Consider the following 27,775-nt stretch of genomic DNA (forward strand, 5'->3'; position numbering starts at 1 on the left):
CAGACTGACATCCTGTGTGTCTGCCTATGAAGGCAACACAGCCGTCCTGTTTAGCTCTGAAGGTGACCTTAATAGATGTCACGAAGATTAACCACAGGCTACCGTGACTGTTGTCATCCTTGTGTACTATTTGAGGCATTTGCCTTGGTAAAACACAACAGCTGAGAACTAACCTGTTGATGTTAAAATCTGAACTAGAAGTCTCTGTTACAAAACCTACTGAGAGGGAGGGAAAAAGAAGTTGCATGGCCAAGGGTGTACCTGAACTGCCTTCATTGGTAAAACTATCAAGTGCTCTTCAGTTTTAAGTTTACGTTTGCAAGCATTTCCCCACCAGGCAGATATGAGATAGCCAAAGCAAGCGATATCATATACTCCATATCCAACTCATTAAAACAATTTAAACTGTTAAGAAAATCTCATGGTTTTATTGTGTAATGTAGCATTGAAACATCTGAACAAATCAATATCTGGGCTGTACAGGCTGCTGTTCTTTCATTTCTTTGGGTTATAGAGCATCTTGTCAGTACATAAACAACAACCTTTTGCATTATAAATTCTTTCCGAGGCATGCTGGTACAACACAAATTTCTCTTGTCAAATGCAGCTAAGTCTAACTTCCAAACATCATGCACAAGAAACTCATCTAGTGACAATGTAAACTCAGCAGAAGGGCAGGTCACAGGTCTTGCTTGCTCACGCTCTGCAGTGCTGCAGGTTTGTGTATGATATTTGGAATGTTCCGTGAGTGTGAATAATACCAGTAAGAGGAGAGGAGGAAAAAAAAAAAGCACAGGTGCCTCGGGGTTGCCAGCTCAGCCAAAGTTGTGCAATGCTAGCCTGAACATGTCATTGGTGCAAACCCAGGCATCATTGATGTTCTTTAATAGAAATATCTGGTGGAATCCCATGATAGGATCTTCATCAGCCTGTAGGAAGAGAGGAAAAAAGTTTAAAAAGCTCTTTCTTGAGAAATATATTCCCAAACCTCATGATAAGACAACTTAAAAGCTAACATTAGCAGTGATGTCACATGCAGTAAGAAGCATAGTACCTCAAGAGACACTAATACAACCAGAAGTCCTGTTCCAAGGTGCCTTGCAAACACCTAGGGCCCAATGACACAGAAATCCTGCAACAGCATCTGAAGCTGGCATTTTCTGGAAGACTTGCAGACATCTCATTCCAGCAGCTTCACAACACTGATAAGAGCATGCCTGCCTCAGTGTTGAATCACATATTTTCTTTGGGCCTTGCTCAGGAAAGAAGCATAAAACAAGGTGTTTCAAAATTAGTTTTTAGTTGCTGTACTTTGGATTGATGACAGAAGGGAGTTTCTGTAGAAGTCGGTATCAAAATATTGCCTGAATGATCTAGGTAGTGATCTAGGCTTTTGAAAGCTTTCCCAGAGCAGGTACAGCTGGCCAGCAATGTAGTACTTCCCGCTTCCACTGTCCAGGAACAGCTCGAAGGGAGCAAAACGTTTGCTATAGCTGCAATGAGATGTTCTCAGCACAGGGAATCTTTGCAGTAGTGCCTCAACTCCTGCCTTTGACAATTCATCTAGGTGCACTAGTATAGTGCCTGCACTGTATTTACTGTATTACTACAAAGGTAGAAAATAGTATTAGAGGGAGACCAGTTCTCCCGCCTAATGTTCACCGGTCTCCTCAGAGACATCATGCAGGAATTAAAGCCTCAAAGTAACATAAATGATTCCCAAATCAGCTTGGAAAAAAAAATAAATCACACAACAGGATTTAATCTGAGCAGCACACAGGACCAAGCTACAAAACAGTCTTCTGATTACTGACCATAGTGTATTGAATTCAGCATTTTTGGAGGATTTTAAGCTCTATTCTTTCAGCACATGATTATTTAGCTTCCGAAATGGGGGGAAATGCATAAAAAAAAAACCCAAACACACTGAAAAGCAGCAGCCAGAGTAGCACATGAAACAGATTGTCAAAGTGCTGAATGTTTATTCGCGATGTTCTGCTGCTGTCCACCAAGAACAGCAAATGAAAAGATGATGAGCAAAGCAGACTACAAAATAAAAAAAAAAACTTTACTTAAAATAGTAACATTCACGTAAGTGGTAAGTTGACTGTGAAACAAGTCAGCTTCAAGGAGCAACTTGCTAAGGACATCAGTTTTATCAGAAAACAGCAAGTCTGCCAGAGCACTGGTAGGATCGAGGGCATGTAAAAGCAGCATTCAAATCTAAAACCACTGCAAGGATTTCACAGTGACAACTGTCTAGTAAATAAAATGGTATAGACAAAGTGCAGTTTCAGTAAGTATATGCTAATCCACAGAGGAAAAGCAAAAAGGGCCCTAGATTAGCTATGGCCTCTCAGGAAAGTGATACTGAAATCATGATGGACAATTTTTTATTTATTTTTTTAAAACCAGCTGAGAGCTCAAAAGATGTCAAGGCAAGCACAGTGTTAGCAGTTATTGGGAAAGGAACACAGAACCAAAACCTGTAAGTAAGCAACTGCATAAATGCACAGAGAGCACCCACATATCAAATCCTGCATGCATTTCTTATTTAAAGAAATTAAAATGATACAGTAAGGAAAGGCCAGAGAAGGACAAGAAAGATGATCCAGCTACAGGGCAGTTTCCTACTCAAGAAAGTAAATTGAGTATGACTCTCTAGCTTGCAAAAGTGTGATCAGGGTGGGGAGAACAGGTGAGATAAATTACTATAAAACCATGAAGGACAAAGTGAATGAGGAAACTACTACAGCCAGAAATTACGAAGACAACAAGTCCAGAATTATGAGCACGTCCAAGTGTTCAGTGGACAAATGAATGAAAGAAAAATCCTCAAGCAAGGTAAGTGCCGATAAAGTCACTTCAACAGGCTTCACTGTTGATAAAGTTCATCAACAGGCTGATGAACCAGGCAGCTTTTTTGTCACATCGATATACACCTTCTTTTGCATTAGGCAAAGGCTCCTTAACAATTGGCACAATGTGAACACAAGGAATTATGCTGATTAGACCAGCCACCCATCTAGTTCATTAGCACATATGACAGCAGTCATGCCAATTATTTCAGGGGAAGCATTATCATTATTAGATCTGTCCAGAAAAGATGCTTGCATATCCACCCTGAAGAGGTGGCCTGTGAGCTGAAACCCATGAGTTTATGCCTCTTCTAGCTTTTCCTAGGTATCAAATATAACACTTACATCCTAGTATAGTCTACTACTGCTTGATAGTTGGCAGGTTCCTGGGCATGAAGGAATCTTTAAGAAAATTGAGTAGCATCAGAGCGCTGTACATTAAAGGTTGACACACGACTTTGTAAAGCATCTTAATGTTATCCCTTTTGACTAAGTTGGAATGAATTCATATTTCTGTCAGCTCCTTTCTAATGCCTTAGTTTAAACCAGCCAGGCAGACTCATTTCAGCTTGAACCACTTCTAATCACAACCAGTAATAAGCATTTAGTACACTCTCAGTTGCCCTATGGTCTCCTCTTCTTAGGTCACTGAGGCATCTATTACAAGTTGCATAAGTAGTTTTCACACCAAATTTGAGCATGTCATTACTGACCTGAGTACACTTTAAAAACGTAACTCTGGTAAAAAAAACGTATCACCACCAGACTAGTTTTACTGCAGGTTTCCTCAATTTCTGATAAGCCTAGCTGCACTGCAGCTCTTAATCCTTTGGCTTGAAGAGAATTCCCTCCTTTCATATGCAATTCAGGACTGGACACATGAAAAAAGATTAAAAGGGAATTCTTCCCCAAACACTTGCTGTTGTACATATGGCAAATTCCACAATGAAGTCACACATTATTGCTTTCTTTATTCCTTTCATGTTATGTCTTCACAGCATAGAGGAACAGTATACCTTAAAACAAAGGAAAAATCCTAGACTATATTTAAGGCAAATGAAATAATTTATAGACCACTCACAAAATTCTGAATATGTCCTATTAAGATATAGCAAAAACTCATAGTTGAGTGACTTGAGATGCTCTAGAAGGCATAGACTAATGCTATCCCATTTTAATTTGAATCTTCATCACAGCTCAGGTAACCTCACTGAAAATCTTTACTCTTTCCACTCCCAATTTAGCTATGTCCAACTCAAAATTTGCATTCCAGATGTGAGCCCAGGCTTGAAACACAGGGGCTTTATTTTTGTACGAAGCTTTCCTTTATGCAGTTCAAATTGTTTCATGACATCCCTGAATTAAAATAAAAATTTAAAAAGTCACAGAATCAGATTGGAAGGATCCTCTGGTTTCCAGTCTAGCCTCATGCTCATAGCAGGACTACCAGCAGCATTGCATCAGCCACAGCTTTACGGTCTTCCAAGACTCCAAGAATGGAGGTTTCACAATGTGTCCAGGCAACATTTCCCAGGGCTTCAACCTTCTTGGGGGGGGGGGGGGGGGGGCAGCGGGGGGGAAACAACACAAACAACCCCCCAAAACCAACCAAACTTTCCCTTGTGTCCAATCTGAACCTCCCAATTTATGGTTTGCAACCACTGTCCCTTGTTAACACTGTCTAGCACCACCAAGAAGAGTTTGCTTTCAGGTTGTTGGAAGTAGTCAACTACTTTCCACCTCCATTTCAGGCAGATTGCCCTCATTCACCTCCTCTGCCAGCTCAATAAGCTCAAACACTGGCAAACTTGGCAGTTTTTGACCTCTTCCAGTTTTTCTACATCCCTTCTGACCGGGAGACTCATAACTGTAGAAACTCCTCAGTTCACAGAACCATGGGTCATGTCAGAGTATTAGATGCAACACTACCTTGTAATCAAAGTTTAGCTGCAAAACTTAGTAGGAAAACATGACTCTTCTCGTCTTGTCTGGTGAGAGGCAGTCTTGCTCTTTCACCAGCCCCCCCCCAGCAACTGTCAATTGAACTGCAGGCTTGCAGCTATCCTTATCTCAAAGGAAAGGCTAATTACTTAAGATAGCAGGTTCTTTCAGACGTTAAGCCTCATTTAACAGGCTTTAAGCAATGCTTTAAGTGTTCAGCATGCATTACAAAAACATCTAGTGATTTTAATTGCAAATTTCCTTTCCCTTTTAAGACTAGGCAACACTGCATAACAATTAGTTATTCACAATTAATTCTGCAACAATCACTTCAAAATTCACACTCTCCGGGAGAGCCACAGATCTGCCACATTGCTCTGAGAACACACAAGCCACAGCCATGCTTCTCAGCGGAGCTCAACTGACAGAAGAGCGAGAAGAAAGCACTCCTTACTCAACCAGGACAGCGAGGACTGCATGGAAGAGAGGTAAGGTAGAGGGTTAAACGTTGTGGAGGGCTAGCCTGAAGACTTCATTGGTGCACACCCAGGCACCTTGAAAACTTTTCAACAAAAAGGTTTGGTGGAAGCCTAGAACCTGGTCATCATCTGCCTAAGCATGACAGGAGAAATATGTTACTAGGCGAAGCACACTGAAAATACTGGGTGACATTCTGGATGAACATTGGCAAAGTAGTATCACACCAAATGAAACTCACTTCTAAAAGCTTACACTGATGCTTACTCTTCCTAGATGAAGCAAGCAAGCATGTACCCAGACAGTGAATAGCAATAAAAACTGATAACAGAATTAGAATAACTGGAGGTATACTTATTATACCTCTGCAAAAGGATTAAAAAACAAACCCAAAAAACATTACTACCTATCCCAACATCCATTAAAGAGGATCTTTCATACGTTTACTTGTAAATATGCTTTTTCAATGAAAGCGATTACTGTACTGCTTCTGCCAGCAAGTTAGATCCTCACTAGTGACATTCACCCTACTTAGATGCTCTATTACTCTCTAACATCTTCTCCAAGAAGCTGTTGTGTCTGGTCCCCTCAGTGCAGGTGATTATTCTGCTCCAAAAAGATGTTGCTTTTTTTATTTATTTACCATATCGGTACTAGCATGCCAGGCTGTAGACTGGAGCAGCATAGAGGCAGATACACATCCTGACCTTGTCACAGGGCAGTAATGATTTCAACTGACCCCAGTTAAATCCCCCTCCAGCAGGATAGGCCAAAGGCTTAAAACAACCCAAACCTGCAGGTTCACTGAAGGCACAATACTCTGGTAAAGGAAATACAGAGTTTGACAGTACTAGTCCTTGGCCCCATTACTTCTTCAGAACTCTCTTCTACAGTTAAGAAGAGAGCTGAGGCTTTGTGACAATTTGTTAACAGTTCACCCCACAGTATATGCAGGGAGAGTAGAAGGTTTTTCTGCTTTGGTTTGTTTTTTTTCCCCCCTAAAATCAAACAATATCAAAATATAATGGTTTAAGTTAGAAATACAAGATGTGCCCAGGTCACTTAAAATGAGTTTCCACTGAACTTTTGAGACCAGCAATTCAAGCAACTAAGGCCTCAGGAAATCCATTTAAATATCATGGCAAGAATGACTTCTTAGAAAGGGCATGTTACAGGTATTTTAGCATTATTTTCTTGGATTACTCTATTGAAAGCATTATACATGCTCCTTCATTACATAAAACAACACAAGTTTTGAAAAACTGCAGAGAATTCAAAAGCATATGCATTAATTGCACTAGGCTTTGAAGAATTTGGCTCACAGTCCCATAAAAAGGATGGCTTTTCCCTTCAAACCCTGCTACTGATGGTCTCGAAAGTGCCCTTCCTTTTGCAAATTTCTCTACAGTTTTCCTCAAGACCAACAGATACGAGCTGAACAGCCACACCATTAAGGCAACCTTTAAATAAAACTAAGTATGCAGCTCCATGTTTGCGTGTTAAAGTGTACCCCATTCAACTGGAGCTATAGATGAGCCACTTGTTAAAATGCACTAACTGAACCCAGTTGTTCTCAGTTACTGTACTGTACCAAGAACAGCATTGAGATGCATTAAAATGGCTGTCAACATGTATGTATTAGCACAAGAAGTATTCTCTACATATGTCAGGCAGGTTCATGTACTGGCAGAAATGGTTACTGTATGTGTCATGCTACAGACTGTTACTGATTATTTCATTTGTCCACCTGTGTAAGTATCACACTAGGCAGAAGCAAGAAGTCAAGTTCCAAGCCGACTTTGACTTTCTGGACACTTTCTCAGTGAGGAGCAGCATTCTCAGGCATTAAAATGTGATTTTTAAAGCTAAGATTGGAGATGCACACACGTGAAGAGTGGAAAAATGTTGTCTCTCCTACTAAAAATTCAGAAACAAGTTGGATTTGATCATGCCAATAGGCATACTTTAACCCAATATGCTAGTTCCAAGTACCTAGATGCACTAGCACGTGATCCCTGAATTACTCTGAGTAATTCCAGCTTGCTGAATATTCAGAGGATAAAAACAGCACAGTAAGAAATACTACTCCAAGCCACAGTATTTATGGAAAGCTCCCAGAATGCATCTACAACCCTAATGACCATACTAAAGGAGAAAACCCAAAAGGCTTACAGAATCTTTAAGAACTTTGTATCTTGCCACAGGATTCAACACAATCACTGTTGCAAGCTGTGATCTGCTTACCGATTGTGCAATAACCTTAAAAACATGACTGTGCAAAACCAGGTGCCGATGTGACTGGCCCAAGAGAGTCAAAAAGTCCCAGTGACATCATTGAGTTCTGTGCATGTCCAAGAGTAAGACAGATGAGATCAGCATGTCTGACTTCATACCTGTCCTGCAATTCAGTGCTTTCTGTGGCCACATGTGGCTGTCTTTTCTCAACAGTGTGTACAGGTGGGATTGAGCAACAAGAAAGCTGGAATCCAACTTGCAGCTAGGAAGCAGGAGCAACTTTGATGAGAGCCAAAGCTATCCATGTTAGACTTAGAAATGGACACAATACACTGGGAACTGCTCTTAACTGCTCAGCCCAAAACAATTAAGGAGAATAGCTAAGCAAGCAGATTCAAACATTCAGTCCTATGTTTGCTTAGTTAACAGTACAGTCAGTGGAAGTTTGAATGTTTTGATACCAGAGGTGCCATTGAGAGTTAACAGGAAAAGGAAACCTAAACAGCTTTTTTAAAAGAAACTGGGTTCAAGTAACTCTAAAGACTGGATGGCTTTAGAGTCCTGACTTGACTGTATAGTTGGACCAAACCCTGACAAAACTAACTCATAATTTTAAGTGTTGCTGTGTAATTTCACACTTTTCAGATAAACACTGCCCACTGCGAGCAAGTTCTGCCTACAGCTGACTTTAAATTCAGGATATTTTCTGCAGATTCCAGGACAACTTCTTTCATTAATAAGTAGTCTCATTAATTTACAAGTCTGTGGCCCTGGTATATTTAGATGCAACATTTCCTCAAAGGAACAGGAGACTAGGTAAGTTTACACAGTTCAGTAGTATAACTTAAACAGCAATGTAATCATAGTACAGCTGAAAAATAATCTGACTTCTTCATAAGAATGAGCTGTTTCAACAGTGTTTGAGCTCAGAGGCAATACTCCAATTGCTGAACCAGTTTTGACTACAGAGGTACTGGACTGCATTAACACCAGGACTGTATTCTTGTGTCCTGTGACAGCAAAGAAAAAACATGGTCTTACTGAAGGGTTGTCGCTAACAAAAAAGCCTGCTAAATCATAGCTTAATGCATACATGACATCAAAAAGCACATTAAACTAGATGTGCTTATGTTGCCCAAGAATGCTGTAATGATGCTTTTAAGTGCAACATAAGAAAGGAAGTATTGACGCTTCTAGAGCCCATATGATATTTGTACACACAGTAAAAACCATGGTACTTTGCTTGGCAGGAACATATGATTGTCAAATTAAAGGTATTTTACCTAGTGCTAAATATCTGAAGGGATGAGCAGTTTCTTGACAGTCTTGAGCAGTAGAAGGATGACATCCCAATGCAAGCTTACCAGCGTTCCTTCCCCACCCAAGAGAGCATTTTAATGTTTTCAGATATCGGATGATTTAGAATCCTGCAAAAATCTAAGACATAAGCATTTGTTAACCTGTAATGGAAAGAGTTTACCTTAAGCTGTCCCACTACCATACTGAGTATACAGCTGTCAGGTGTAGGTTGGTGGTCTTGTGCTGTGATGCTGTGTTGTATTTTTTGGAAAGGGAGGCTCTGCAATGGAAAGAAAGCAAAATAAGGAAATGTACAGTCATTGCATTATTTAACTTGGAAAACAAAGATTGAGCAAATCCAACATTATGAGGCATCAGACTATTTTGGTAGTACTGCACGGAGAGTTTTTGCAATGGCACTACTCAGGTTGGGTTGATCATAGCAGTTGTTTCTCAAGGACCAAGACATTAAATATGTCACCATATATGTTAAGCAGTACCTTTTCCTAGTCTACCGACACTGCCTGAAGAGCTTCAGTTCATCTACAAGCTGCAAGTTCATATGATGAAGGCACAAAGCTTCTCTGCTCCTAAGAGTGTTAAAAGATTGTTTACCAGACAACTCCAAATTTGCTTCTTTGTTATAGGGGCTATGAATAGAAAGGAGAGGTGGTTGACCAAGAACCAGTGTTCAGGACTTGAAATCCACATATCCACATTTCCACTTTTTTCCTTCCTTGGTAACAGCACCTGAGGGGGACCAACACAGCAACAGGTACCATCTTTGCCATGTACCAGGCCGGAACAGGGGAAAAGGAGGAGGAAGGAGGTAGAGATCAAAAGCACACATATTGAAAAGAAAAAAGCTTTCCATGCTCATGTAGCAGATGCAAGTATGTCTGGAGTTAAGTGTGCAAGGAACACATTTTAAGAAACACCAGACATTGGGGAGTAATTTCTCTTTCAACTTAGACCACATTCACATTCCAACCATGGATGACTCCACGAGGTGAACGTCAAATATCTAGGGGATCTCAGAGTCCTGTCACAGAAATAGAATTTTGGCACTGTTCTATCAAAAGCTGCATTAATGCTAGATGCTTTAGAAGTGGCGGTTCAGCATGGATAGAGCTCTGAGTGACCACACGGCTGATGGCTAGAGTCCATGCACTGCACAGACAGCAGCATGTGGTCATTTAAACCTCAGGTTGTACTTTGATGCCTTTGCTTCATTTCCCTGGTTTGTTAACAGGTTGAGGCAGACCCAAACATGTAATTTGACAAGTTCTGCATTTCACTGTAGTGGAAGGAGCCTGAACAACTTCCTGGAAGGCCTAAGTACAAGAACAGGAGACCAGAAACCTACTGTCAAGGATGTGAAGTACAGTCTTGGCTCCACAAGCATAAAGCTCTAGGAAGAATACCAGGAAGCTAAATCCTTAGATAATAGAGAACACAGAAACTGTGGAAGGATCAGGACTTGGGGAAGCAAAGGAAGTGTATGGAACAGCCCTCTAATCAGAGGGATGCTATTCAAGAACACTCTCTAATAAAGCTTGCAGTGTTTCCTCTTGGCTGGGAGAACAATCCCAACCTACTATGAACTGCGAAGTGAGCCAACTGGTTTGTAATATGGAATAGACACTTAGTTAACCAAAAAAAATAAATAATCCAGAGCAGTCTTTTCTGAACTACCAGCAGAGTATTCTCCAGGGTCACCAACCCAAACTTGAAAGTGCAAAGTGCCCGCACAGCCTGCACAAGCATAGGCTGGGACATTACACACCCTTCCTTTGACAGAAGAGTACTATGAAGCCTGGTCCCACCTCAGTACAACAACTTCTTGTTGAACAACTCCTGCAAGAAGAGTCTCTTGAAAAGGTAGAGGGACAAAGGGAAATGAGTGTGGTTGTATCCAGAACTCAGCTTTCAGAGTGACAAGATACCAATGAGAGGTGAGACTGGGGAGAGAAGACAGGGAGGAAGGAAAGGCTTCAGAGTCAAGAGGTCTGCAAAATGGTGAGAAGGAACCAAAGACAAGGCTGGGTAAGACAGTGCCTGTTTCAAGCACCTGCTTGTCCCCTTCAGAGAACAGGACCACAATGGTTGGCCAGCCAAATGAGCTACTCATGTGATGCAGTGGGGGAAATCCCTCTGGAAAGATTAGGGTCAGCCGATAGGAAAGATCACTGATTTTTAAGATGGACAGAAGCTACCCCAAAAGGATGGTTGCTTATGGACATCCATCTGTACTGGAGACAAGCATTTCTTGATATGAAGAGCACAATAAAAGTGACTAGCAAGTGAGAAGTCACACAACAACCAAGGCTTAGTGTTCTCTGACACTAAAACTTCTCTGGACTTTCACTACCAAAATGGTGGAATCCACCCTGAAGTCAGGTGAGTGAAATTCTGCAAGAATATAGTTGAGTAGCTTTAACTCACTCCTGGCAACAACACTACCTGTCCCAGCCTCCTCCTTGATCCAGGAGATTTGTAGAACTACAGGATTATCTCAAATGTTCAATGTAAATCACACTGCCCCCTTGATTAGGGCAGGCACTCTATTTGAAACAACTCCTAAGCCCAGCACCAATCAAGACAGAAGGAACAAGTGTCAAGTCCCACTCTGTAAAAAGGTACAGGTGCACCAGTGCTGGGAAAGCAATGTCTTTACAACCTTAGCCTACTGTATTAGCATCATCTGACAGAGTAGGTTGAAAAGGTGCCATAGTGTTGCTGCAACACACCAGAGAACTCGCTGTAAAAGAAAATCCTCCCTCTTGGTGCTTACATTGATTAACTAGCCAGGCATTGAAGAACACAAGACTATAGAAGTGCAAAAGAATTTCAGTGTCAAACTTTCAGTGATCTGCTCAACTGACTAAGAAGCTCCAGAAGCACAGAGTAGGTGAGCACATTAAATTGGAACAGCAAACAGAGCCCAAGTAGCTCAGCGCTGACAGAGGTATGCTGAAAGACATTAGAGTCACAGTAAGTTGATACAACCCTGTAATAAGCCATGGCAGTGGAAGGGCATGGAATAATTTTACTGCATTTCTTCCTTACTTTAAGCAGATGGATGGATACAAGTCAGAAGGAGTTACCCGTGAGGCAATATAGCATGCCTTCACGCACCAAGCAAGACTGTGCAGCAGACACATGAATCCAGAAAGTCCAACTTGCACCACAGACAGGGAAGGTAAAGATGAGTAATGCTCTGGTGGGAAAGGGGCCGATCTGCACTGGGCCAGATCCAAGGCAGCAGTCTGAGACACTGTGGCCAAGCAAATGCTTAGCTGGTTGGGTATCTAAATGGCTGCTAGCCCAGAAGTATAAAGAACACTGAGTACACAGACAACCAACTCTGGAGCTTGAGTATCTCCTCATCTAGAAGCGAGCAGTTGCAACCTCTGCTATTTCTGAGGCATTTGGCCTTCTCGAAGGCAACGCAGGCACCTAAAACACAGATCCAAGGGCAAACCTCAGCCTTCGCAATTAAAGATGTCCTGGATGAAAGCAGTGATTCCAAAACACAGGAACAGTAGCTGTGCAACAAGACAAGCATCCAAGTTACAAAGATTTTTCTCCTCGATGTGTAACAAAAATGGTCTATCTGCCTGATATATCATGCTCTGAGCAGAATGCCCGAGGACCTAAAGCACACCCTCCACATATCTTGCAAGTGAAACAAACTTTCTAGTCTGATGACAGCTTGTAAGTACACCCAGTTTTATAACAGAAGCATGAATTTACTAAAAAAGAGATAAAACTTCTCCAAGTTTAACTAAATGAACATGGAGTTCCAGTCTCTATGTGGTAAGAAATGCTTTCCTCTCACTGCTGTAGAGGAAACACTGGTTTCAAAGTTCCGAACCATAACCGCTGATATCTGAACAGCTAACAAATGCCGCATTGAGGATAAGTCAGGTTCTCCACTGTAGAACTTATTTGCAGTTTATGTATCAGAAAACAAATTGTTCCTTGCAATAACGTGTTTAGCCTCTGTGACAGGCAGATCCAAGTAACTGGTTTGCTATTGCTACTTCCTTGGCTTGCTTTAAAAGAATAAAAATACACCTTTCATTCCTCTAGATCCTGGGATCAGCTTATGAACTATACTTTAAAAAAAAAAAAATCAATAATGTCAAACACAATTGCAGTCACAAAATAACCTTGCAAACTAACAGAGTCAATTAACGTTCCACCATTAGAGCCACTAATGGAACACTCCACTACATAGAATTAAATCACAAGTAACATTCTTCTGATGACGAAAAGTTGGAAGCACAAGTCCCATGTTCAAGAGTTTTAAACTACTGAAGTCTAACTCAAATTTTCAGAAGCAACTAATATATAGTCTTCAGAACTGTTTCCCAAAACATACAGTAAGGATTGCAGACTTACAGATAGTTTTTCAACAATAGCTGCTTTGCCCTGGAACTGCTGTCCTTCCCACGTAAGGCATGAGGCATCAATCTGAGGGGAAAAGAAAAAAAAAAAATCATCAACCTGCTTAGGTAACCCTTAAGCAACCCTGGTAAGAGACTTTGTTTACTTGGCATATATCTTCAGAATCCAGCTATTTAGAAACTACCTTAAAGGGAGATGGAAAAAAACCCACAAAACAAAGAGCAACTGAAAAGTTTGGAATAATCAACTAGAAATTAAATAGACTAAATTTCATTATCATGATTCTACCAGCAAAAAAAGTTCCTGCCTTTGGATCAAAGTTCGCTTTCACAAGCGAATCTAAAGGATACAAAAAAGAAATCCTATGGACGCAAAGTCAAGCATGGAGAGAGACAAAAGTATATGAAGAAATCTGACAAAATGAGTTGCACCACCAGTTTTTTTTCCTCTCGGGTACTGATTTGCATATCCTACTCACACCCAGAAAAACAGAATGTGCCTCTGAAGGTTTTCTAACAGACTGCCCTGTGTGGCATGAAATGATTGAGGCTCTTCAGCCTACAAGCACTTCCAGTTTACAAGGGAGGACATTCTTACCATGCTGTGTCAGGTGCAACAGCAACAAGCAAGAAACTGTCTATTCAACTTACGATACTCTGTTTAAACCAGAGTCACAATATCCTATTGTTGACATAGCTCTGCCTTTTCAAATCCAGTTTTAAACCTTGGCAAATTTATTTAAGTTAGTTCCCACTGAGCTCAAATTCTGCCTGCTGCCACCTCCAAATAGTACCCTTGCCCTATACCTAATAGCTCAAGTTCTTGTGCGTCCTATCACAGATGGCTATTCCTTCCACCTTTTTGAGTTTAAATACTTCCAGGAACATGATTCCCAGCTCTTTCCCATCCAGTCTTCAACTCTCACTGAAGCTCTGAATGTCTCAGCAGAAAATGGCAGATTCCAAAGAACTCCATTTGTATGCTCTCTGGTAGATTTTCCAGGCCGTTTTTGACCCACACCATATCAAAAAGCCGCCCCTTTCAGCCACGCATGCTGTGCTGAACCTGTGACTGTACAACAGTCACAGCCACTCTAAAAAAGCTTCTGGTCCTCCATATATCATCAGAAGGAACTATAGTGCAGCAAGAGCCAAAAGAACAAAGAAGGGGACCAGGGCCAACAGCACAAAGCATTGCAGGGTCACAGATGCAACTGAAAGCAGTATGAAAAGCCTCTGAATACAGTCTCCTGAGTTCAGACATGTTCCTTTTAGGATGAAATAGACTTAGATTGTGTAATCTAAAGTCACATAGCAAGTCATCTGACCAACACCACTTGCATCATACATGACAGCAGCCCCTAACACTGATAATTTGAGAAGCCAGGTGATGGTACCAGGGAATGAGGCTATCCTGTCAGGCAATCAAATTACAGCCTTCAAGTACAGAAAGCCACAAAAGCAGAGGGGACCCAGAACCTTCCTTACCAAATCCACTTCAGCAATCAGCAGGTGAGCACAGTGGTGCAGGACCACCCTGATGTTTCAAAAAGCAGCACAGGACAGATTAAGTTGGTGAGGAAATATGCTCTTCCTGAAACACACCACAACTTCCCATTGTACCCAATTAGTGTCCACCTGACTCTCTGCTATAGGTTACCTCCATAGCCATTTGCTGTAACAACAATCTGGGAGCAACTGCTTCAAGAACAAAAAGCAACCTCTCCTCTATCTCAAAAGCCCTACAGATAAGAAAACAGCATAAAAATAAGAAAATATTTCGTTATAAGTAGTCACACACCCAAAGCAGAGGAAAAGTAGCAGCTACAGCATTTTCCTCCAAAACAACCGCAGGAGGACAACTGTAAAACAAGTCTTTGACTTAGTGCTCCAACTCATGTAACTCAAGCAATTCATAGCAAAAGTGACTGGCCCAGATCCCTACCTGGAATAGGTGACAAAAGCTCAATTGACTCGGATTACAGCACTAAAGGAGGAAACTGAACCTTGTGGTGGAAGTAGCCATACAGGAATGCAAAACAAATCCAAGAGCTCCCTGCTGCGTTCCTGCATGCTGTAAAATGCGTTTGCTCCCATGGGGTCTCGGAAGGCAAAAAGCTCATCAGTAAAAGCGCATTTCTGCAGAACCTCCTCTAATTAGGCAAGTTGTGACCTTGGTGCATTTTAGCCACAAAAAACAAGGTCCCTTCCTCCATAGTTTAGGAACTCCACAAAACAATACACATCGGTGACCTGCATAACAGTTCTCCTGACTGCATTTGCATAGGTATCTCTATTGAATGATGAAAGGCAGAAAGACCCTACGGGTGGAAAAAATCCCAGGAGTTGATTGTGTGGAAGGCCATGGTTCCAGGAATTTAAATTAGCCTGTACTTATCAGTCTTTTGAGGACTGAATTTGTTTTGGTAATTAAATGACAGAAACTGCTAAGAACCTTCCTATTTAGAGCTGTGGATTGAACACAGGCTACTTGTTTTTCTTGCTTTATAGGCTCTCTGTACACAGCTTCTTTGCCAAAATAAGGCAAAAATCTAGCAGATAGCAAATACACAACAATCCAAAGAGTAAATGCTATCAGTGCTGGAGGATACTGCTGAGGTATAAGGAGGGGTGTGGGGTGTCAGATGGCGTTCATGCAACAGTTTCAATCCTCAAGAGCTTGATGAAGCTTCATACAACTCACCCAGCAGATGAAAAACAGGATATGCTGCTAGACAGCTTGTAAGACTTGAGTGTCTTGCTGAAACGCCTCAGCCACCCAGCAGGATTCCTCACCACCAGTAATCAACTCCACAGGCAGAGCACTTTGCATATTCTGGAGCAGTCTTCCCCCAAAACTCAAAGCTGAGTTCCTTGAGTTTGTTAGTTACAGTCTTTAATTTTGGAAACCAAATCTATTTTGCCTCAAATAAGGAGCAAAAATAAAAACCTAATTTTTGAAGAAATTTAAACTGAATTTACATTTATTTAACAAAGTCTAAATATTTAAACTGGATTAAAAATTTGAAATCTATTTTAGTGTTCTAAGGATTAATACAGCATGAGATCCAAGAAACACCTGCAAGAACTGCTAAACACAGAGTAGGACTTAATGACATCCCACTTCAGGAAAGATCCAAGCAAGTCCACGCCTGTACATTAATGGCAAACTAAGGCTAGCATATTTGTTTTTACAGAGAATTTCATCACAGGATTATCATCAGCCTTCTCCACTACAAGCTACTGCCTACAGTCAACCGGGGCTTTTATGAGTCTGACTGTCTATAAGGCAAACAAAGCTCAAAATAGAAGTGAAATGTAAAAGAAATGCAATAAATAAAAGTTGAGTAACTGTGATTGCACTGACTGACATTCTGGAGTCAGGATAAAACCCACTGTCCCACTCTGTGTATCCCCACACTTCAAAATAGAGAAACCTAGACAGATAATGGGAGAGCGCCCCGGTCCCCTTTTTGTAGATACTTACATATATTGCTCCTAACTGAGTCCTGTCTGCATCAAAAAGCTGGTAGTAATGCTGTACGAAGCTGGACCCAATCTGCTCCCAGATAGGCTTGTCTCCCATTCTGAATCCTCACCTAAAGCTGTAAAACAAACAAACAAAACCCCCCCAAAATCAAAGAACAATCACATAAATAAGCATAGCACTTGGCTTGTGTATTAAGCACCAGTAAACACAGATCCTGTCAGCTGGCCAAAATTTTTCTTTGGAAGAAGTAGGACAAATCTCACCTCTGTATCCTAGACTTTTGTGAAATAAAAATCTTGGATACCAAATGGTTTAATTCCTTATTATAGCATTTGGTAATTTCTAGAGCTATTTCAGTGTGAGGTCACAACTCACGTACAAAAGTGGAGAATGAGAGCAAAAATGAGTGTTACCACCTTATATTCACATATTTCAAAAATTATACCATCTGAAAAAGTTGGCAAGCACTTGCTATTTCAACTTGAACTCATTTACTATAAACAAATGACATGTTAATATGGATCGTCTGCAAGTGGCTTACCCCAACTGATTTATCTATTCAGCTCCTTAGGTATGTCACCTCCCACAGGCCATTCTAAGGAAGAGTGTCCTTTCAATGCTACACAACAGAGGTAATTCACTAGTTCTCTGCTTAACGCAAGCTTACTTTCCTCTTCTACCCTGTCACTAAGGCTGACGTATCGTATATTCGACATTTATCTTGGAACCTGTAGTAATTTCAAGATACAAACCATGATTTTTCAGAGTGGTGAGAATCTGCAGTTCCCAGTGAAGGTACTGGAAGCTCAGAAGCATCACACACTTCTGAACATGAGTCCCTCTATTGTAGAGAGATTATACAGCATGTGCAGCAGCTCAGACAGGCCCAGTCTAGAAACTATCGTGCACTATCAGTACAGATGATCACTTTACCATGCCATTAAGCTTTTCAAGAAAGCAAATTCATTTTTTCTTTATCTTGATCTCTCTCTGAAAGACTGAAGAATTAAGCTAAAAGTCAAAACACAACAATGCTGCACTCAAAACCCACTATGCTGCTTTTTAAGATCTGAGTTTACTTCAAGCAAACTAAATTATACTTGCTAAATGTCAAGATCCGACAGCCACCAGTCCCTCTTTGCAATCTCTGACCAAGAACCCTTGAGCTACAGGTCTGTATTGCACTGCGAGTCTGGAAAGGCATGAAATTCTGTTTTAGGACACAGGAAGTGACAGTTATTTTGGCTTCCTTTAGAGGTCAATTACTCACACACCTGTTTAAGGTTTGACAAATTTCTAAGAGAAGCAAGAAACATACTCCTAAGATCTCCACAGCAAGTATTACTAGGCCTAGCTTTCTGTGCACAGTACAACAAGAAAGCTCTTTTCATATTTTAGGCTTTTGGCTGTTTGAGCTTTATGCATACAAATAGGAATTGAAATATGTTCAAACCCTAGGCCCGAAGTTTTAAGGTTACACAAATATGGCCAGACTTACAGAAGAGCAAATATCTTTTATTAGATCAATGGCATAACAGGAGGTAGCATACAAGTTTTCAGGGCAGCAAATTAAACTACCAAAGTAAAATACAAACCAAGAACAACTGCTAAGCTTAGACACCCAAACTACTTGAGGGAAAAAATTTTTGGCATCTGTGGAGCAGAGAATGTGGCAGCATGAAGAGCTGGCAAGGTGGTTCTCCCTGCTGAGAAAAGGACATTTTGTAGCCTGTGAAAAGAGGAGAGGTTCAGTAGGAGGAGCTTTGGTTGTGACAACATGCCACAAAAGCATGCCACAGACTCCACGGTTTTTGACACCCAACTGATGTTGGCTGCATGCTAGTTCTTAAGTGCACATTAGAAATTTATTTTAGTCAAGGATGAGGTAAAAAATGAACTTAAGATAGAAACATACCTATCCCATTTTTAAACATCCTTATTTCAATATCAACCACCTAGGCAATACGGTCAACATCAAATCTATCCCATTTTTAAACATCCTTATTTCAATATCAACCACCTAGGCAATATGGTCAACATCAAACTCAGTAACCCTACACACTAACATAGACTAACAATTCAAAGACTTGTTGCCACATAACTAATATTTGAACTGCTCCAAAAAGATATAAAATCTGGCATCAGTCACCATCATGTGTGCTCCACTAACACTTGCAATACAGGACCAAGTCTGAAGGAGTTTTACCCAGTGTGGTCACTCCTCTAGGAAAACAGATCACAAAACAAAACCCCATCCAAGTACAACAGGTTTAAAAAACCAAAACACATGCACATCCCGAACAACTTAAACCTACTTCTTCACAAAAGTTGTATTGATTGCACATCCACAATTGCCACATACCAGCGTAACCTGGAGCAGATGTAGAAATCAAACAACTTCAGACTGTATTAAATGATTTTATGTTGAAAGAAAACCACCCTAAAACCATCACACCAACTCCCTGGAAACTTTACTGAGGGCTGCCTACCCTGCTGTTTGGGAGGACTCTCATGTCTTGTTTGGAAAACCAGAAGTACTAGTATTTAGTTTTGAAGTCTGCTGTTTCCATTCCAGACGTGCAGGTACCTAGAGGTGTGTGGTTTGGGATAGCTGTGATGGAGCCAACAATCAGTTCAAGTGAAAATCACTTCCATTCACTTTTTATGGATTGTCATAGGTTCAATCCCAACCCATGAACTCACATCACTATCAGATATCCTTCCTAAACATTCAAGTGCAAATCTAGTTGACAGTATCAATGTTAAACAGCCACACATCTAACACTGAGATGAAGCAGTGAACAGCAAAAACCCACCAGATTATTCTCCTGAAGCTAAAGTATGTTAGCTACTGCTAAATGAAATCTTCCCACACACACAATGTGTATTTACCCTTAGCAGCTCACTGTACCATACCTATCCAAGATCAAGCTGTATGCTAGCACTGCACCTTGTTCAGACCCAGAGGCTTTCAGCTCCTCAAGGCACAACAGCCTCACTCAAGCACCAAATGCCTTCTGTTCAATCCTGACACTGTGAGAAAGCCTTTGAGACTGCAAGAAATTAAGGAATTCTTATTTTAAACACAGAACGCAGTATTATGGTTTCTAAAACTAAAAATTAGTATGCTAGCTTACTATTTCCTTCTAAAAAAAATAATTTGTATTTTGGCAGGTAAAATACCATTAAATAATAATAAAAAAACAGTATAAATTTGACCAGTTACAATGTTGATTTTGCCCGAAGTGAGAACCAAACTAAAAAAAAAAGCGCTGCTGAAATTAATGATCCTTGATTATTTTTTTGTTTTGTTCTGTCACAACCTTGCTCTTTTTCCTGTGCCATTCATATATGGTTTTGCTGAACACTCTCACTGGAAAGGTTTTTTATTTTCCTTTTCTGATTTGGCACCTTTTCCTCCATGCTGTCTTAGGTTTTCTGCCTGTCATCACAGATGTAAGAAGCTTAGGAGATGTACCTAAAGAAAGAACAAGATAGGAATGATCTTCTGTGTCATGAAGCCCAGTCCCGTTCAATGAGATATAATCCATATAAGATTGTATTGATACATTTATCAGGCTGTTTTAATGAGGTAAATGTAATATAAAAGGCTTTTAAGATCTATTCCAAAGCTAAGAGCAATGCATGTGTTCTGATGTCATCAAACATTAGGACGACACAGATGTACCTCAGAGCCATCCAGCCAAATCTATCCATGGTTCACTCAAAGTTGGGGTTACAGAGGCAAGAATATTCAGTTAATATTAAGCCAGATAAAAGAAGTTTCAATAAGCTAGAAAGCATGTAAGATGTGGCACACCTGTCCTTTTAAAGGAATCTGCTGAAAATTACCACTGTATAATACTGGATATTCCACCTTAATTCCCCCATGGAAAAGGAGACAGTTTCCTTTAGCTAATTAATTTTCTTTCCTTTGTCACTTCAAACCAAACGTACCTCATCACATGCACTTAAAAACATCACAGTCCATTTGATTAACAGCTTCTTTGCAGAAGCACAGGACAAAGCTGAGCTACCAACACAGAGTATAATACTTTTACTCACATTACTCACTCAATTTCTTGGAATCTGCTCATATTAGAGAATTACCCCTACCTCAAATACCACCCAGCAGCCAGTGTTCAAGCTGAAACCCAATACAGTGCACAAAAGCTGCAGCTGCCAGCAACGCTCTCTTCAACAGGTATATGCTGACACTGCAGAACTGGGATCATGGCTCCACATGGGACTTTTCCAGTGACATCTAAACCAAATTTTCCAATGCCTTTGCCAGGCCGCACACCGACACATCCTCAAGTGTAAACTCCGGCCCTCTACATGTCTCACCACCCTTCCTACAAATCTCATCCTACAAGGTACCATGGTATCCCCACTATCTTCATCCCATGTTCATCCCTTGGCCTGGCACTGCCACTGCTGCACAACACCTTGGGGTACACAGTGTCCCTGAATGCACAGCAAAGCTCCCATGCTCAACATCCCACAGCACAGGAGAGGGAGTTCATACCCCAAACCATGCAGAACTTCCCAGTTCCCCACACCACCAGGCGTTCCTACATGCAGTCACAGACTCCCAACATCAGCAGGACTTCCACAGGGCCCCACAATCCCAGCAGCCTAGCCCGCACAGTCCCTACTGCCCAGTGCTTCTGTTACTCCTCAACCTTGCAAAATCATCCAAGGGTACACTACACCCCAAAGCCTCTCTCCCCTGTTTCCCACAGGTTCCTCCAGCTTGTTGTGTCCTGTGCCACCAGCCATGCTGGCCCAGGAGGGAGACAGCTGCCTGAATTAAGCTCCCCCCTCATCTGCTTTGGCACATGGCACATGGCACCAGTATCATGCGAAGCTGCATGACCCAGGGAGCAGTAGCACCAAAAAGGAAGATGCATCAAGCTACGAGACAGAGGACAACTGGAAAAGAACAGAGCCTTCACATTGGCCATGAGTGACCTTGAATTAAACTAGGCTTACACTGGCCTCAGGCAACAGGTTTTCTGTCCACAAAATCCAGAAACACAGAATCTTTCCCATTGCCTGTCACTGCTTAGGTGTTCCTATCTACATTCAACCCTGTTCCTTCTCTGCCTTAACTCTGGGCATGAGAAAGCAGCACAAACACATCAAGACTGCCTGTAGCTCCCAAGGGGAACACAGTCCTTAAGAGACCCATTTCTGCAGAAGGTCTGGGTGAAACCTCTTCCCATTGCTTCCTTCGACAAAGAAGAAGCCACGAAACAACCTGAAGACAATTCTTTGTCAGCATGTTGCAGCACAAAGTCCATCCTTCTGCTCAAGTGGCATCACCAGAGCTACTCAGAGTTGTAACTTGAGGAAAAGCCACCTTTTTACTTGGCAGAAGCAGAGTCACCTGCTGACAGACAAATAAACAGATTGCTTTCCCTGAAACATATAAGCACCAGTGACATTTGGAGCAGGTGAGGTGTTGTCACATCTCTGCAGTATGGAGAAAGACCAAATAATTGTTTCAACCAGCAGTTATGTTTACTGCATTATCAGACCTAGACATATGTAAGTTTACTGCTAACCATTAAAAAAAAAATCTTTTTGAATTCAAGGATGGCAGACCTGCACTTCTATAAGAATCCTACGTTTTCTGAAAACATCAATAAAAACTAGTATGAGCAATAGTAAAGTATAACATAAATTGCTAAAGAAAACAAAGGTGGTCTCCCAGGGATTGCCACATTTAAAAAGCTGTATTCAAAGAATCAATGAACAACCATCACAGGCAAATAAACTCAGTAAAGACTTTCTACAGAACATCAAGAAAGAAAACACAGAATTTAAGAGGAAAAAACCTCCAACCAATACATTCTAACATGCTACTGGAGAAAAAGAATGCCATCTACTATCAAGTTACGACTACGCTTATTCCGAAAGTAATCAGACCATAAATAAACCGTGCTCTCTGGATATTAGAGCTGGCCCCACACACCACAGCACCAAAGTTAAACTCTTAAGATTGCATTCAAGCTTGTTTTCTGGAAGGCTTGAAAAATCAGTGTAACAAGAGAGCACCAATGCTCCTTTTAAATTGGTGCTATTGGTCCAGGGGTACATGTGAATCCATGGCAAACATGATTTAGACCAACGGTTGCTGCACCCTTCACTACTGATTAACAAGAGTAAATAAGGACAACGAAAGAGCTCTCAGTTGTTTCAGTTCCTGTTATTTATGCAATTTCTACCATGCATGTATTTTTGATAGCTCAGATTAAAAAGAGTGAGCACTTTAGACTGCAGTAAAAAAAGACAAAGTAAAGCAGCAAACCATTTTTAGACTGTTTTTCCTTTATTCTCTTTACTATTGCCACTAAAACTTACGAAGATAGGAGCGTCTCCTGTGCACACTTTCTAGGAATATAATGGAACCAGCATCACCAGACCAGTTCTCTCAAACAGATCATCTATTCAACTAAAAGGATCACTTGATAACAGGTCATCATCTTCCTTAGCAAAGGCATACACTCTCAACAAAAGAAAACATGCAAATTATCACAGAATAATTCAGGTTGTAAGGGACCTCCCTCCAGCTCAAAGCAGGGTCATCTAGGAGATCAGACCAGGTTGCCCACGCCTTTATCCACTTTGACCCCACAAAGCTCTGATGATGGAGGCTACATAACCTCTGTGGGCAAACTGTTCCAATGCTTGACCATCCTCATGCAGAGGGCAGGTCTCCCGCATCCAACCAGAATCCCTTCTGGTCCAATTCATGCTCCTTGTCTCCTGTCCTCCCACCAAGTACCCCTGTGAAAAAGCCTGGCTCCATTTTCCTGATAATGGCCTGACAGATATCGGAGGCTACGATTAAGCCCCGCTCAAGCCTTCTCTTCTCTAGGCTAAACAAGCCCAGGCCAGGCAGAACGCACATGAACACAGGGATGATGAAATACTAGAACTTACTTGGGGATCATACATCATCAGTCATTTATCTTAAACACACTGTACCTCTTTCTGATAAATTCCAATTTAGTGGTCCATTTTTCTCCATTTGAAAACCTATTAAATTTCCAGTTGAGGAGCAAATTTGTGCATTCAAAGACCGAAAGAAAGAAGTGCTTCTCTTAGGTATCTCCGCAGTAGCTGACTGATCCATGGAGGTTAACAATCTGAAAATTACTGCTCCAGGCCAATCAGAAATTATTGATTTCAACAGAGACCTTCACCTAGTAATTGCTATGGGCTGTGCTGTGCCAGAAATTACATTATTCTAAATACGCTTTCAGATCTAAAAATAATTAAGTCTAGGTATGTGAACAGTGGAAGGATGGAAAGGGAGAAAGGGGAAGACTGACAAGGTGCAGACTGTTTCTTTCTGAAAAACATGGAAAATAAATTGACTTTCCCCTTCTCAGTCTTTTCATTCATTAATGAAATTAATTTCAAATTAATGCAGGGATTATGCCAACCTGAAGTATATTTTTTTGGTTACAGATGTCAGCAAGTACAAGGCCACTAATAAACAAAACATATGGGGAGGACTCTGGAAAAGCTTTCACTGTGCCTACAGCTTGATGCTTATCCTATCTGCAACCTGCCAACCCAACAGAGTCACAAAGAGTCAGTCGAGATGACTTTCAAATATACAGACACATAATATAGTACATATAATTGGAGAGGAAGACATAATGTTTTGTTGTTCAGCAATAGCCACAATGCTACACATCTGCCATTTTTTCCACAGTATTCTTTATGCAAGCCAAAAACTGAATTCAAGTTTACAAGGCTGAAGTCACATTTCTTTTCCCAGGATGAACCCAAGACAGCTCAGTTTTAAAGTAACAGAGGAGGCACTGGGGAACTGGAGGGGAGAACTACTTCCAACGCATTTTTCTTTACCTTATAGTAACATTTAATCTCCAAGAAACAGCAGAATATAAGATATTTCTACCCATCTGTCTCTGACTATCATGACAACTGTTTCAGGTTAAGAGAAAATTAGGAGCTGATTTTTAAGTTACAGAAGCAAAGACACCATACTTTAATCTGTTCTTCTCTATCAAATCATTACTTAAAACTTAACCAGGTTCATTCACAAACTCAGTAGCAAAATAACATTCAGTATTAATTTTTATTCTAAATAGAACTTCTACCAACAACTGCAATTTGACCATTGCAAGTTTTCTTGTGGTTCACAACTGAAGTTTGGCACATTCGAAAACAATCACTGTAGTATGTTTGTCAAAGTGGCCAGTTGTGTAAATAACAGCCCTGAATTAGCACAAAGGTAGTCACCCCTAAAAACGTAACTCTAGGTACCTTGGTGCAGTGCTAAATGCAAGAGGGCCAAGATAACATTGCTATTTTGCAATATATTACCCCATAATTTTATGTTTAGCCACAGCATTCCTCTATTATTGACGGGCAGCATTCAAAATATGGAACATTTTCTCTGACATGCTCCACGATCTACAAGCTTTTCATGTGTGCAAGCAAGGCTTGTTATACCTCACCTCCACACAATTGGTATCAAGTCTTTGGTTAAGCTCCAAATTTCCAAGATACACCTGGAAAAAACAAAACCACAAAAACTTTTCCTACAGTATCTACCTATCTTACACTTCTAAATCCGCACATTTTTCCTGCTGCTACTTCCTTTTTTCCCCGCTTAAACACACAATAGTTCTGCTTCCAGAAACATGGTATGTAAGCACACAGATTGGTCATACGCAAATATGAATATCAAAACTGTCTGTGAAGCCACAATATCTACGAGTTTTAAAACAACTGAAAGAAATCATACTTACAATGTTACCAGCTATTTGTATATATTGCTATCCTTACACAAAACATACTCCATGCCATCACTAACTAGACAACCCTATTATTAGTAACAGAGACAAAAGAAATCCCAGCAGAGAACTGCAGAAAGTTGTTACCATTTGCATTTTTCTAAAGAACTGAACAAATACAGATGTTAAAGCAAATATATTTCAAATCATCTACCAAATAACTTGCAATCTTTTAGAGAAGAACATGAAATAATAATTAGGACCCCAATGGGAAAACAGTTAAATAGTCCAAAAGTAGCCAAAATATCACTGCACTTTAAATCAGATGATGTGTTTCACTGATAATGATACTAAATACAGTAATTTCTCTACTTCTATGTGGAGATCTGTGAAATGCCTTTTTTTTTTTGTTGCTGCTAAAAGAAAACTTAAAAGTCACTACACACAAACACAGAAAGCACTGCTTGAACACAATTCCCCCCAGAAAAAGAGAACTCACAGGAGTATCAACTTGAGAAGGCGGCTGATTAAGGAATCAGATTTAACTTTCAAGCAACAGTTCTGCAACCGATTTCTCTTCAAGCATTTACCTGGGCTTTGTTCCAGTTCGACTGCAATACAATGCGTATGCCACAAATCCAACTCTAAAAAGACACATTTACACTGGAAATGATGGACCTCAAATGAGAACGAACAGTTAAAGTATTATTACAGCCTGCCTTAGACAGGTAGTTAAATTTGAATTGCAAGAACAGCATCTTTGGGACTTAATATCTTCAGAGAGCCATCTCATATTAACAAAATGCAACATACACTCCTTGCTACTGTAAATTTGTGCAGGTTTTGATTGGTTTTGAAGCTAAATATGACAACAGCTATGCAGGCAGATGGAAAAAAATCATCCCTTGTAGAATTACACTGGAAACCGGCAACTCAAAGGAAAAAAAATAGACGGCTACAGCAGATCGCCGAGCACGTGCACTTTTGCTAGTTTTACTCCAAGGAAACGTGAATCTTTCGTTTTCTATATGACAAAGTGATTCAACCAGGTCAGATTAATTTCAGCCCTCGCACAACCTTCTGGCAAGGCAGTAATACAGTAAGAACATCAAAAACACTCGAAGCAGAAAGCATACTCAGGGGCACCTTTCACGCTGCACAAACCATCTCCTCGCGGCTCCAAGAGTTCAGCCCGTCTACCTCTCCTCCCTGAGATACCAAACCATTGCAAACCAAGGCAGAGGCACGACGGGGCGCCGGGCTCGGTACCGAGAAGTCCCGGTGCCTCAGACCGTGACGGCGGCAAAGCCTTGAGCACCCGACAGCATTCGGCAGGGACAGCACTCCCGGGAAGAGCCGGCTGCTGCCGCAGGCTGGCTACGCCGGTGCTCCGGCGAGGCTGAGGAGCAGCAGCCTTCACCTCCCGACTACCTACCGGCCAAGGGATCTGCTCCCTAAGCCTGTGGCCCGGGCTCACCCCGGCCGAGGCCCCCCGCTCTCCCCAGCCGCCCGGAGGAGCTGGGCCGGGGACCTTCCATTCCCCCTCCGCCTACACGCGGGGCCCCGCCGAGCCGAGCCGAGCCGCGCCCGGCCTCCACACACCACACCCCCCCCAGCCCCGGGCAGAGCCGCCGGCGGCAGCGGCGGCTCGGCTCCCTCAGCCGGTAACCGCGGGCGCCGGGCCCCGGCCGCCGCCCCTCGGGGACCGCGCTGCCGGCGCCTCAAAGACGGGGAAGGTCAGGGCGGCTACGGCCACCGGCTCCCGCCCAGCCCGGCCCGGCCCGCGGCTGCCGGCAGCGCCCCGCGGCGGGGCCGGGGCCGGACCACGGGGCCGGGGCCGGGGCCGGGGCCGGGGCCGCGGCCGGAGCCGGGGCCGCGGCCGGCGAACGTGGGAGCGGGGGGGGGGGGGAGGGCGGCGCCATAGGCCGGCCCGCCGGCGACCCGGGCCCGGGCCCGGGCCCGCTCCCGCCGCCCCGCCGGGGACCCGCCGCTACCGCCCCGCCCCCCCGCACTCACCCCGCAGCTCCCACTATGGCGGCGGCGGCACCGTACGCGGCGCGAACCCCCTCAGCCTCTGTCGCCCGCGCTCCCCGCCCCGCCCCACCCCGCCGGCCCCGCCCCGCGGCACGCCGGGACAGCGAGTCCCGCTGGCCGCTGGAGCGCGCACTGGGAGGGGTGTGGAGGACTACAACTCCCGACGTGCACCGCGCCGCCGCCCGCGGTGGCTCATTTGAATGAAGGGAAGGGGACCGTGCATCGTCGGCCCCGCAGGCGGTGCCCCGG

The 27,775-nt window shown here is 42.2% G+C and overlaps 1 protein-coding gene across 1 annotated transcript; it reads right to left on the bottom strand.

Moving 5' to 3' along the window:
* Positions 1-399: 399 nt before the first annotated feature.
* Positions 400-27,599, bottom strand: NUTF2 (nuclear transport factor 2). The gene is made up of 5 exons (XM_075040501.1): positions 27,509-27,599; positions 16,710-16,827; positions 13,218-13,289; positions 8,992-9,090; positions 400-929 (listed from the first exon to the last, which is right to left on the bottom strand). Exons 2-5 carry the CDS (start codon positions 16,806-16,808, stop codon positions 816-818), a joined length of 384 nt encoding a protein of 127 aa, XP_074896602.1. The 5' UTR covers positions 16,809-16,827; positions 27,509-27,599; the 3' UTR covers positions 400-815.
* Positions 27,600-27,775: the final 176 nt, after the last annotated feature.

The sequence above is a fragment of the Buteo buteo genome, chromosome 11, assembly GCF_964188355.1.
Source record: "Buteo buteo chromosome 11, bButBut1.hap1.1, whole genome shotgun sequence".
NCBI classification, from domain to species: domain Eukaryota; kingdom Metazoa; phylum Chordata; class Aves; order Accipitriformes; family Accipitridae; genus Buteo; species Buteo buteo.